The sequence below is a fragment of the Rhipicephalus microplus genome, chromosome X (genome assembly GCF_043290135.1).
Source record: "Rhipicephalus microplus isolate Deutch F79 chromosome X, USDA_Rmic, whole genome shotgun sequence".
Taxonomy (NCBI): Eukaryota; Metazoa; Arthropoda; class Arachnida; order Ixodida; family Ixodidae; genus Rhipicephalus; species Rhipicephalus microplus.
The window spans coordinates 234997491-235010562 of NC_134710.1; the positions used below are offsets into that span (position 1 = coordinate 234997491).

At 45.8% G+C, this 13072-nt stretch overlaps 1 protein-coding gene across 1 annotated transcript; it reads right to left on the minus strand.

The window, feature by feature from the left end:
* Positions 1–633: 633 nt before the first annotated feature.
* On the minus strand, positions 634–12866 carry LOC142776019 (uncharacterized). Its single transcript, XM_075878816.1, has 2 exons — positions 9934–12866; positions 634–1702 (listed from the first exon to the last, which is right to left on the minus strand). Exons 1-2 carry the CDS (start codon positions 12580–12582, stop codon positions 1268–1270), a joined length of 3084 nt encoding a protein of 1027 aa, XP_075734931.1. The 5' UTR covers positions 12583–12866; the 3' UTR covers positions 634–1267.
* Between the last annotated feature and the right edge of the window lie 206 nt (positions 12867–13072).

A 13072-nucleotide genomic window follows, 5' to 3' on the forward strand; every position in this document is an offset into this window, starting at 1 on the left:
CTTCCCTATTCAGTGGATAAGGCTATTCTTCTCCTGGCCACTTCAATTTCTGCTTGTACCTCTTTCATGCATCGTAGTCGAGCCCCTCATCGTCCTAAACACATCTGAATGAATGCGGCAGAAGTAGGAGAGAAACAAAAACTCAAACAACTAGACAAAATACTGCGGGAACCCTTCTAAATGCATTGCCGGAAGTGCCGCACCAGAAGTCTTCTTGGGCAGACCGTTCGACGCATGCATGCCAGTTTGTTTACAAACAGCAGATAGATACTGGAAAGTGCTGGAAGCGTCGTAAGAGTGCCGAAAGCATTAAAAAGAAAACACTGGATTGCGCTATAGCAGTTCGGTTTTGTTTGTAGTTGCTTCAAAACAATATGCAAATAAAGTGGGGAAAGTGTCATGCACGCTAATAGTGGTGTGTTGGCTAACATTTCGCAGAGTAAAATTTAGTGCTTTTGGTTGTCTTTTCAATAATAATAATAATAATAATAATAATAATAATAATAATAATAATAATAATAATAATAATAATAATAATAATAATAATAATAATAATAATAATAATAATAATAATAATAATGGCTGAATCCGGCAAAACCATGGTAGAATGATGCAAAACGAGGTCGTAAACTGTTCGTGTTGATGATTTAATATGCAAATCTGGTAAAATTTATATATGTACTGCATCCATATACCTACAGTACGAGTTGAAATGTACTCCGTTTCACATTTATGTGAGCTAGAAACAACAGTTTGCCCGTTCGGCAGAAGCATGTGCGGTTGTCCGTATACAGTATAGGGTACGGTTATGTTGTCGCGTTAAGGGGCATTGCTTTGCTGGAGTGAAATGACTCTGAAAATGGAAGGAGCTCTTCGCCAATGTGCTGAGCACTCGAATTTCTACGTTGACGTTGTGGAGAATTTCACTTGCACTGCTGAAATGAATACCCTTTCACTGGACGTGAAAACGCGGTTGTACCGATGCTGTTAGCGCGCGCGTGGCTTTTGGCAGTTTTATTGCCGCATGGTGACCGTATCTCTGACCTTCTGAAGGACAACTCTTTGAAAGGCGACATTGGCAACAAGGAAGACAGCCGCGATAGCGTCACAACGTGGGATAAATGTGGTGGCAGGGCTTCTCATCGTTCAGGTTCTTTTCAGGAACAGCCTCTTCGATAACCATTCGTTTGATGAGGTGTCCGGCTGTGTATGCGCGGCTAGCTGTGTCTGGTGGACACCGCTGCGGTCAGTGGGTGTTTGAAGGATGCTACAAGCGACGGTGCATGCGGGTTTCGATCACCTGCGCCGACTGCGTCCTCAGCGGTCGGGCAAACATGACGGTTCTTCGGGGCTCTATGGTTCCCTGCACAGCCGTGACGCTTCCGCTGCTACTGGATGTCGAAACGCTGAGCACAGACACGGTTCGGAGGCGTGGTGGTGCCGCGTACACAGGTGGCGCTGCCATCGCTAGCGAAGGCCCCATGGAGCCCCGCGACCGCAAAACGTAAGATTTAGCTGGGTATGCTTCGCGGTAGACCACGGTGGATGGTGGTTGGGCCACGGCCATCATGCTGGCGGCTGGCGGCGCGACAGAGTTTGACACGGTTGCGGTGTGCGTCAGCAACCTGGCCGAAGGCGCGCTGACCTGGATAGGCACGCCCGCTTGAACGGAAACACTTGGTTGTACGGGAACGCAGACAGCCTGCGACAGTAAGCCGGCGAAAATGCACAAGACAAGAGTTCTATTTACCGGTTCCCAGCTTGGGAGAAAACCCGCCAAAATACCGCGTGCGGCGGCGATGTATGTGTCGCATTACCGAATATATACGGGGTAGGAGACTAGCTAGCTTTGACTAAGCAACAGCGGACAATAGTTTGTTTTCGTAGTATGAAAACAAAACAAGGCAAAAACGTACTGTAAGAAAATCAGTTAATTAGAGAAGTGCTCTTCGTTTAGTATTTTGGGTCTATTCTTGCTGAAATTTGTGTTACAAAGTTGTCATCACAACGTAAACAAATCTTGCTCTGTGCACTTTAAAAAAATTCGTGCGTTGTAAGCGCGAAACGCGCTCCTCGGCGGTGTAAAATTCATTTTCAGCACCATTTACCCAAATTACGCGTGGTTTTTTGCACCACCCAAGCGTGACGCTGTTCGAGGAAACGAATATTCGCTTTATTTTACGCGTGATACGGGGCTCTACGCGTGAGAAACGAAAAACTCACGCTAAGCAAAAGTCCGCGCCGCCGATCGCACATTTTCTCGCCACGCTTACAATCAAGGCATTGATTCATTGATATGTAGGGTTTAACGTCCCAAAACCACGCTATGATTATGAGAGACGCCGTAGTGGAGGGCTCCGGAAGTTTGGACCACCTGGGGTTCTTTAACGTGCACCCAAATTTGAGCACATGGGCCTACAACATTTCCGCCTCCATTGGAAATGCAGCCGCCGCAGCCGGGATTCGATCCCGTGACCTGCGGGTCAGCAGCCGAGTACCTTAGCCACTAGACCACCGCGTCGAAGCTACAATCAAGGCAGACATGTGATGTCGCCGCTATACGTTTCTGCGGGACTGGCTGCTGTGACCTGCGCCTCCTTCCATTTATTTCTTCTTCTGCGCCTTCCAAAGGCGGCGCTCGTTTCAGTATATATTGTAGGCGAAAAAAAAAAAAACGGGGTTAGAGCCGTTGGATCCATTGACTTAGCAGGTGCTTTGTACGCCGTCTCTGGCAAGCGCCTGCCTCCCCTTCGAGCGTGTGCTGTGTGGCGGGCTCGCTTTGTGAGGTTGAGACGTGGCGAAAGAGGAGCAGTTTTACGAATAGCTTGACATGGATTGACCTGTGTGGTTTCCTCCGCGGTGGATGCAAGAACACGTAATGCGACTGCCCGGAATCCTCGCGCTGCACGACGCGACTCTGCCAACTGCGTGCTGTGGGTACTCGCCCGCCTTTCACGGCCGCTTGGAATGCCCGGGTAAGCAAATTAATTCGAAATATCTCTTTATACATTTTGCATCTATTTTCTGAACAGTGATGTTCTTAGTGTATTGTGTAGACCTGCAATGATCTCCGAACTTCACATTAGTATCAAGCTGTGTTCTAATGTACTTGAAGTAAAACGTCAAGGTTCGTTCGGATACATGTTTTTGCTGGCCCCCAATGCCCCTGTATAACTTAACTAACAAAGAGCCACGAAGTTTTGCTCATTGTGCGCTGTATTCTGCCTTCGTTAAGTTTAATTCCACGTGTTCTCTTTCAGCGTGCCTTCGAAAGTGAATTGAGATTTTCAAGCACGCTCGAGGAGAATGTCAAACACCTAAAGGAATTTCTACCTGCAGTGGTGACACGGGAGGGCGACACTGGAGGCTCGCAAAATGACCCCAATTTCAGTGGTGAATAAAATACCTTGTGAGAGGCAAGGTCAGAGACAGATTAAAACATTCTTATTCCTCTAACACTATTCAGCATATGGACTGGTATTGGGAGATTTAACATCAAAATCGCAATGTGAGCTTTCTCGACAAAATCATTGCCACGAATTTGTAGTTTGTACGATGTGAAATTTTAGAATGGTCCATTCCATCAGGTGCAAAAATGATTTCTCATTTTTATCTTTCCCAGGTTTAACCCGTAGACACTGTTGGCTGGTGCATTGCGCGCGGTGACGTGAACTGATTGATATGTGTGGTTTAACGTCCTGAAACCGCCATATGATTATGAGAGACGCCGTAGTGGAGGGCTCTGAAAATTTCTACCACCTGGTGTTCTGTAACGTGCACCCAAATCTGAGCTCACGGATCTACAGCATTTTCGCTTCCATCGAAAATGCAGCCTTCGCAGCCGGGATTCGATCCCGTGACCTGCGGGTCAGCGGCGGTGCGCGGTGAAGTGAAGAAGCTGGTATGCGGCAAAGAGGGAAACCCTGAAGTTAAAACCAGGCACGTCGCTGAAAAAAATCATTGGTGCTTTGTGTGTGTATTACGTAAAGGACCTTGCGTATCGGGCTGCTTTTCGCAGTTGCTTGGCTTCGTTCAAGCAGGCGGTAAATGTGCCGGCATCAACGAAATTCCGTAGGCGGAAAAAAAAAAGGGGGCAGGATTCGTTCATGAAACTACGCTTCATTTCAGTTAAATGCAGAGCAAAGTTCGCGTGCTGCTCAAAGTGCCATCAAAAGTTTATTTATAGCGCCAATTTTACAGTTTCTGTGTGTTTTTTTCTCTAGAATTGCTCATCTATAAAAAGAACCTTTCTTGTAAGTTATTGAAAACAAAAAAGTTTCATTCAAATTTAACATTCCCGAAATTTTCGTTTTATTTAACTACATTTATGAATTCTTAATTTGACAGAAACTGTAAAGCCTCAGAGCACTTCACGCTAAATCCCTCACTCAATTTTCTTGACGACCGTGTGTATAAGTAATGGCACCGAAAGAATATACATCAGTGGCTTAATTGTAAAATTCACCAGGTGCACTTGTGCAAAATGCTGTATAAAATTTCGTCCTGCACTGCCTTCTATGGCGTTTTGATGTATGACTGGTGAAGTTTCAGACAGAATTCATAACGCTTTCATTCCACCAACTCTACTCAGTTTTGCACGGTGCACAACGAAGATGTAACGCCAGAATTGCCGTTCGGGGCTTTTCGATCAGTGACTGGAGGCCTTCCTGGTGCTTAGTTAGGTGTAAAAGTTAATTTTTATTTACTTGATGCCAGATTCTCCCATAACATGTGTTTATGACTGTCAAAAAGTGTTTAAAAGGGAAACTGAAAGAAGATAATATTTGTAGTGGTTTATTTGTTATCGGTTGGCGGTTGCCTGAAGGCTCTAATATACTGGTTTTCCAGTATGAATTAGCTAACTAAAAAAATAGGCTTTCAGTTTTCATCCTGCTCTTGTGTCAACTATAGAACATTACACTGCGACAGTCTAACGCGAGCTTGCTAGCTGCACCATAAGCACAAAACGCTCTGCCGATCTTGAGCTGTGCGCAGACACGCAATATATGCTGTTGGGTGCAACGCAGAAAGAGTAGCGAGTGAGTTAATGACAGCTTGCCTCGTATTTCTTGGTGACTATCTGCACTATAACAATATATCCTTAATTATATTGCGGCTAGCAAGCTCATTTCCTGCTGCCACAGTGTAGCGTTTTATAGTTCACACACATAAAAGATCGAAAGTGAAAGTCAATATTCGTTATTAGCCAATGCCGAGCATATATACACCCTCCAAACAGGCACCAAGCCCATAGCCTAAAAACAATCTGCTTTCCACTTTCATTCTTTAGGACTGCTAACGGTCAGAAATGCATTTAAAGTAGCAGGAAGCTACCGCATGAAGTAACTAAACTTCTCTCTAACACCTTATCTAAGCGTGAGAAAAGTTGCCAGTCGCAGATAACTAGCCTGATTTGCTTAGCATGAAAGCACACCACGTTCTAACAAAGCGTGCAAAAAAAAAAAAAACCACTCCCACTCGCGCTTGCTACGCGCGAATTTTTTTACAGTGTTGAGACTCACACCGCGCTGGAATTAAACACACAAATAAAAGACACACTGAAGCACAGGTAGGACACACACGAGCGCGAACTAACAACTGTTTATTCGATGGAAATGTGACACACACATATATAGGTTGAAAGGAGAGAAAAAGAAGAAAAAGAAAGAGCGTGAACATGCGCACTGCCCACCAAGATAAAGCGCCCATCAGTGCTAATCAAATCCAGCCTTGTCAACTATCTAAAATGTCTACGTAAAAAAGTATATTCATTGTTTGACAAATGAATAGATGGCACACTAACACATTTGTCCTCACCAAACCTGCGCATCATGAAAGCTTCAATGATTTCTCTTTCCCTTTTGTCTTCTGATCTGGATAAAACAATGGTCTTTTCAAAGTTCGGCTTACAATGACACTTCATGCAATGGGTAGCTAAGTTACTGGGGTGACTGATTTGCTTGCAGTTATAATCATGCTCGCGTAAACGTGAGTTAAGGCACCTACCAGTTTGCCCAACGTACCAATTTCCGCAAGGCAAAGGAGTACCATATACAACATTTGTTTCACATGGAACAAATTTGTTAACATGCCTAACCGAACATATGTGGTTGTTCCCTTGGTTGCCGCTGTTTACTTGGTGACAAAGCGAAATTAATTTGTGAGGTGCCGTAAAGGTCATGGGTATGCCATGCCTACTTGCAATTTTTTTCAGTCCATGCGAAATGCCGTGAACGTAAGGCATAACAATAGGCCTCTCCTCTGGCTTCTCTTTTATTCCTACGTTCGTGTTGTGCGTGCTGCCGATGGTTTTTAAAAGCCTCTCGCCCAAGGCTGTGATTAAGGCATCAGGGTAATCACTGTCCCTAAGTCTATCAATCTGCTTCATCAAACTACGTGCAACCATGTGGTCACACGACTTTTGGCAGCTGTTTAACATGCACGCATATGCAACACTTCTTTTCACAAGCTTGGAGTGACCCGAGCTGTAGCTTAACAAACTTTTATCACCTCTAACGTCATATTCCCAGCACATGTGTCCCTCACCTTGCGAAATCATGATGTCTAAAAACTTTATGCCAGAACTTGTGGGCAACTCGTAAGTGAAATCAAGACCACGAAATGTTGTTTTAAACATCGCGACAAAAACTTCGGGTTTTATGTTGGCACATTTCGACCTAGGGAAACATAATAAAAAATCATCAACGTAGCGGAAACATGCCACAACGCCGTACCCTTGCAATCGGGGTTGCAATTCACGATCTCCTTTCGCCATGTACAAATTCGATAAGATCGGCGCCAAGCACGAGCCGATGCAGATACCGTCGTTCTGAACAAAAATGGATCCATTGAATTCCACGTACAATGACTGAAGGTAAAGGCGCAGCAAATCCAAAAAACTACGAACACTAATCCCACACTCGTTTTGAAATCTAACAACCCCGTAAGTGTCAATGCCTTCCTGCACCGTAGTAATGGCCTCAGTTTGTGGGATGTTGTAGTACATGTCCTTGACGTCTATAGATATGCACGTCACTGATTGTCCCTTCTTTAGGAATTCAATAATACCGTTTGAGTTGCTCACCCCAAAAGGGTCTTCCACTGCGATGAGTTCCAACATTCCTTTGAGAAATCTAGCTAAAATGTGCTGCCAAGTACCTTTATCTTCCACGATCATCCGGAAGGGATTGTCTTGCTTGTGCGTTTTGGTAGTGAAGAAGGGTCTCAATGTGGTCCCGTTGCAACCCTTAAGGTCCTTTTCCAGCTTCTGTAGTCCCAGTCGCTTACACAAGCTAACGGCTTTTTTGTGAACATTCTGCAACGATGCGCCATCGAGATCCACTATTGAGAAGTTCTTTTCAACCGCTTCTCTAGCCTTAACCAGGTGTCGGTCTACCGCCATAACAACAAATCTTCCCGTCTTGTCCGACAATTGTAGCGTCAAATTTTGGTCTTTTAAAAATTTTACCACGTTTTTCACATTCTCGCCTCTCGGTCTGCGCAAAGGGTGTTTGTTTACACACTTGATGCCCTCTACAATGCAAGCATTCTTCACATCTTCTGGAACCCTGCGTGCCACGTCGTGAACGAAGCTCAAAAGTTTTGAAGGTTTGCAACAAGGTTGTATCGCAAATTTTGGACCTTTGTCAAGAATGGACCGTACCTCTTGTGGTAGCTCTACATCAGAAACGTTGATGTGCCCTGTCGATGCGACACTGGGTGACTTCCTCCTATTCCTGGGAAGCTACAGCTCGGGTCACTCCAAGCTTGTGAAAAGAAGTGTTGCATATGCGTGCATGTTAAACAGCTGCCAAAAGTCGTGTGACCACATGGTTGCACGTAGTTTGATGAAGCAGATTGATAGACTTAGGGACAGTGATTACCCTGATGCCTTAATCACAGCCTTGGGCGAGAGGCTTTTAAAAACCATCGGCAGCACGCACAACACGAACGTAGGAATAAAAGAGAAGCCAGAGGAGAGGCCTATTGTTATGCCTTACGTTCACGGCATTTCGCATGGACTGAAAAAAATTGCAAGTAGGCATGGCATACCCATGACCTTTACGGCACCTCACAAATTAATTTCGCTTTGTCACCAAGTAAACAGCGGCAACCAAGGGAACAACCACATATGTTCGGTTAGGCATGTTAACAAATTTGTTCCATGTGAAACAAATGTTGTATATGGTACTCCTTTGCCTTGCGGAAATTGGTACGTTGGGCAAACTGGTAGGTGCCTTAACTCACGTTTACGCGAGCATGATTATAACTGCAAGCAAATCAGTCACCCCAGTAACTTAGCTACCCATTGCATGAAGTGTCATTGTAAGCCGAACTTTGAAAAGACCATTGTTTTATCCAGATCAGAAGACAAAAGGGAAAGAGAAATCATTGAAGCTTTCATGATGCGCAGGTTTGGTGAGGACAAATGTGTTAGTGTGCCATCTATTCATTTGTCAAACAATGAATATACTTTTTTACGTAGACATTTTAGATAGTTGACAAGGCTGGATTTGATTAGCACTGATGGGCGCTTTATCTTGGTGGGCAGTGCGCATGTTCACGCTCTTTCTTTTTCTTCTTTTTCTCTCCTTTCAACCTATATATGTGTGTGTCACATTTCCATCGAATAAACAGTTGTTAGTTCGCGCTCGTGTGTGTCCTACCTGTGCTTCAGTGTGTCTTTTATTTGTGTGTTTAATTCCAGCGCGGTGTGAGTCTCAACAATGTTCAACCAACTAGCCCCCACTCTTGCCCTTCTAACCGTTTTTTACAGTGCACGTACTGCATTAAAGTGTACATTTTGTCGTGCTTCCTCATGTCGTTAATTAAAACCTTAATGCTAAAATTTTATTCGGTCATTACTGCACAATTTTTGACGTCTACCACGACTATCACTGTTCATCAAAAATTGTCTTGTCTCAAGTTCCCCTTTTTCTGATTATCGGAGACAGTCGTGAATACATGTCGCCATGCTTGCAACGCAAAATTGTTGGGCCACCACTAAGCCACGGCTCAGCGATGCAAGGCCGAAAACTGCGAAACAATCAGACAGGATCACTTCACATTATCTGTTAATTTACCGCCATTGTGCGCAAAAGTAGCGTTTCAACGCGCGACAGTGATCGCATGCGCCATAACTGAAATCGACAAACTGACATCAGCTGACTCGTGGTTCGCCTTTATTATATATGTACTTTCTCTGGTGACGACGCACCCCGTCCTCCTCACAATAAGCGCCTTCAAGCACACACGCGTGAAAATGCGACTGTTCAACATACGTCTGTGCGTACAACATTTGTACATATCTTTAGCGTCATTTCGTAACATTTCGCTGATTACAACGCAGTCACCTTTCCTCCGTATGTTTCACATAACGTCGATTCCCAAGGTACATGGCATCTGCCATTTTTTTTTCCACCCAAGAGATTCAACGCCTGACACTACCCTTTTTCGGCTTCTCTCTTTTCCTTCCCTACTTTATCTGAAATCAAATGAAGTTTTTAAACTTGAGCGATATCTTCGTTTAATTCCGCTACTTAGCAAGCTTGTTGCAACTGCATGTAGTACTTGCATACCTCTAGCCTGAAAGGACTTCGCGCACTGTATGCATGTGATAGCCAAGAAGCGCTAACCTATTGTGTAACGGAAACGTTGAAAGCTTACAGGCACGCGAGCGGGGAACTTATGTCAATAATAACTAAAATCATAAAATTAGACGCAGTTTAATACTTCTGCTTTTCTTATTGTAACAGTGTTCAAAAAAGAACGCTATTAAAGGGCACCTAAGTCCCATTTTTTCAGTAAGACAACAAACGAAAGTGCCTCTGCCTTACGTAAAGAGGGATCTTGCATGTATGAAAACCTACCCCAAGTGCATTATCTTTGCGAGCGTATCTGGTAACGTCACATGCGATAGAATCAACGACTCACAGATATGTGTTGCGCCATGAGAGCAGGTTGTGATTGAGGCGAAGCCACAGGAACCCTGTACATCGGCGGTGCGTGGACTTGCGGCACAAGAGCCTGGTGGGACGACGATGCCACGCTCGTGTACACTTGGCCGTGGTAGTGTGGCTGGGCAAGCGTAAGAGGGTCAGCTCGATGCACCGAGGAGGAAGCCACGTTGCTTACGGTTTTAGCGACTAAATGTCTATACGGAATGGAGCTCATCGCCGGCTGTGAGACCGCGGTCACCCCTACATTCATAGCAGGCATTGCAGCCATCACTGGTGCACCACCGCCTGTGGCGATGATGCTCGTTGAAGAGTGTACAGCATGGAGTCGGTGCGGCGATTGGGCCAACCGCGATGAGAAAGAGGCCATCTGATGCATAAGCGGCCCCAGTGGCGGCAACAGCGATCTGTTCTTGGTCGACATGGCGGTGATTCTTCGCGTCATGCCCGGTGGCAACTCGCTCTTTGCGTACATCTGCAGAAGCCTCTCAAGCGGATGTAACTGACGACCCTCGTCTTGTTCGGGAGTTTCCTCCCGCTCTAGTGATTCAGATAGAGAGCGTGTAGTCTTATTGGGTTTTCTGAACCTTCGGATTACACGGATGGGTCGCTGAGTGCGGAAGAAATACTTGGCTAACATAAAACAGCATGGTATGGCCAGCATGGCTAGAAATATAGCCAGTAGAAGTGATGCCCAGTAGCCTACCAATTCGAGGACGTAGGTGTAGCAAACAACGTCCATGAAAGACTTAAAAAGAGCACGCAGAATGGAACACCGTCCGGCGATTGCACTTCCGGTCGGTTGAATAGCCAGGTTCACTAGATTAGTTAAAAAATGGTTGTAGTACGAAGGAATCATAGGGAGCACTATCTTCTTGACGACGGTTTTGTTTATTATTGGGTCACTGTCTTTATTCCAGAGGTCAGACGATTTGCTCCGAAAACTCATGGTGTCCACTCGATTCTCGGTGAAAAACTTGGCTTCACCAGACAAAGGTTTTTGAAAATATGGAATAGCGTCTCCAGCAAGCGAAAATGAATGTTTAGCACGCTTGTGCTCAGGCTGGGAAGACAATTCTTGTAACACGAACTTCAAATTTAACCGCGGGAGCAAAACGCCTTGTCGGCGAGAAATCCTTCCATGGCTCGGTTTCGGACCCAAGTCGAGAATAGAAACTGAATCATTTTTGCAGTTTTCCATAACTTCAGAAGGTACAATTCTGGACAGCAAATGGCTGCGGTTGCTAGCTGGCCACAGCCTTTCTAAAGCATCATCCAAGATGACGTAATTATTACCGAGATAAGGCTCGCAAAAGTAGGTATACCCCAAAGTGCTCTCGATAGTCATGAATATCGACACCAATATGCCAAGTATAACGAACAACGTGAAAGCGTACGCTGTCAATGTGAGCTCGAAGCCGATAAGGTGAGATAAGCCACTCCTTTCATGCGGTTCAGTGTTGCTATTGTGTGTGCACACGCCTGTGAGAAGTCCCACGACGAGAAGACACAAGCTCAGAGCATGCACGATGACAATCCAGAATAGATCGGATTCAACGTAATTTGCCAGAGACTTGAATGCACCACTGCTGTCTTCAAAGTCATGCACTTCTTTTTCGAGTTGGTTGATGCTGTTGTGCGACGGTACCACGTTGCAATCGCTTTCATCCATCATAGAAGCGTAGTCACTTATGATTTCGAAAACTTTTTGGCGATCCTTGCTTGTCACAGTGGCCACTGCATGAGATACATCGTCAAAAAGCTGTTCCTGATACTGACGGAGCGGGGCACATTTCTCTCCACCAGCTCTGAGGTTTGCGTCCAACCGGCCATATTCACCCGTGTTTTCTATAAAACCGAGGTACCGTAAATCGTTCGCGCATTCTTGACTCACGCGATTCAACGGAATCCTGACATCGGTCGCTGCACTATTGGCGACGAAGGACTTGAAGGCAGTGTCGAACCCCTTTCCTAAGACGCTTCCTACATCCGGCATGCGCGCGGTCTTCCTGTTTTGTGCTATTTGAGCCACCGTCACGTTGACGAATCCTCGAAGGCCTTGGAATGTGGACGTCAAAACAGCCGGAACTTTCTCCGTTACGCTGTCGACCATGCTGTCGCGCGTGCTCACAAGTGACACGAGTAACAGCGTCATAAGCACGAATAGAATGAACAACACGACGAGAAGAAACACAAATACGGTCATGTAGCTGGAGGACACTCGTTGGCTGAAGTCGCCGGAGAAGAAAACCATGCAGCGGTTCAACGTGTTCACAATGGTGGTGATGCAGAAGAACACCAGTGCAGCCCACAGGAAGGTGAGGAAGCTACCTATGCTTTGCTGATTGTAGGATATGTTCTCCTTGACGGCGTCGTACGTGGGTGTAGCAACGGCTTCTTCAAGCAATGATGCGTCGTACGGTGGATTCACGAGTCTTGCGAGGATACCGGTACCAATGTCGGTCAGTACGGGTGAGGAAGTTTCCTCTTCCACGCTGTACGCTTCGATGTTTTCGCTGCTGCTGCCGCCGCTGGTGGTCAAGTTGTAGTCCGCTTCTGTGATGTTAGCCCAGACGGATGGAACAAGCGCCGAGAGTAGCGCCAGGCCGATACCGCCTGGCGACATGGCGCGCAGCAGCGGCCTTCGGCTGCGCCGTCCTGCTCACGTCAAATCTCGGGCTTCCAGTTGCGACAGACGCCAGGGCAGCGACATGTTGTCGAAAAACTTCCTCCTCTTTTTTAGCCACTTAACACTTTGGTGGGAATGAAGTACTTGTGCGAACTGAGCTGCCGGGCTTCATCATTATTCAATATGACTACAGTTTTTACCGCAAAACTGCATATGCCAAGGCCATTCGTGACACCCTGAACAGTTACCTACTAAATAGAAAAGTTATCATCATCGTGGACGGTCTTTACCTTCAAACATGAAAATTGTGACTGTGGCCACCCAGACTGGGCTGAAACAGCAGCTGGCGAACTGATCAAATTGGCTGACGAAGCTATGGCCCTGGTAGACAGAACGTAAATTAATTAAATCCGTAAACAGTTGCCTCGTCAACAATAACAGGTGTATGAGCCACAGAAATTGGGCAAACCCCACTGCTCAACACTAG

Coding starts and splice junctions, on each gene's coding strand:
- LOC142776019 (XM_075878816.1), bottom strand. CDS start 12,582: ATGTCGCCAGGCGGTATCGGCCTGGCGCTACTCTCGGCGCTTGTTCCA. Junction 1,703..9,933: donor TCATGGCGCAACACATATCT/GTGAGTCGTTGA, acceptor TTACTGTCGCAG/GCTGTCTGCGTTCCCGTACA.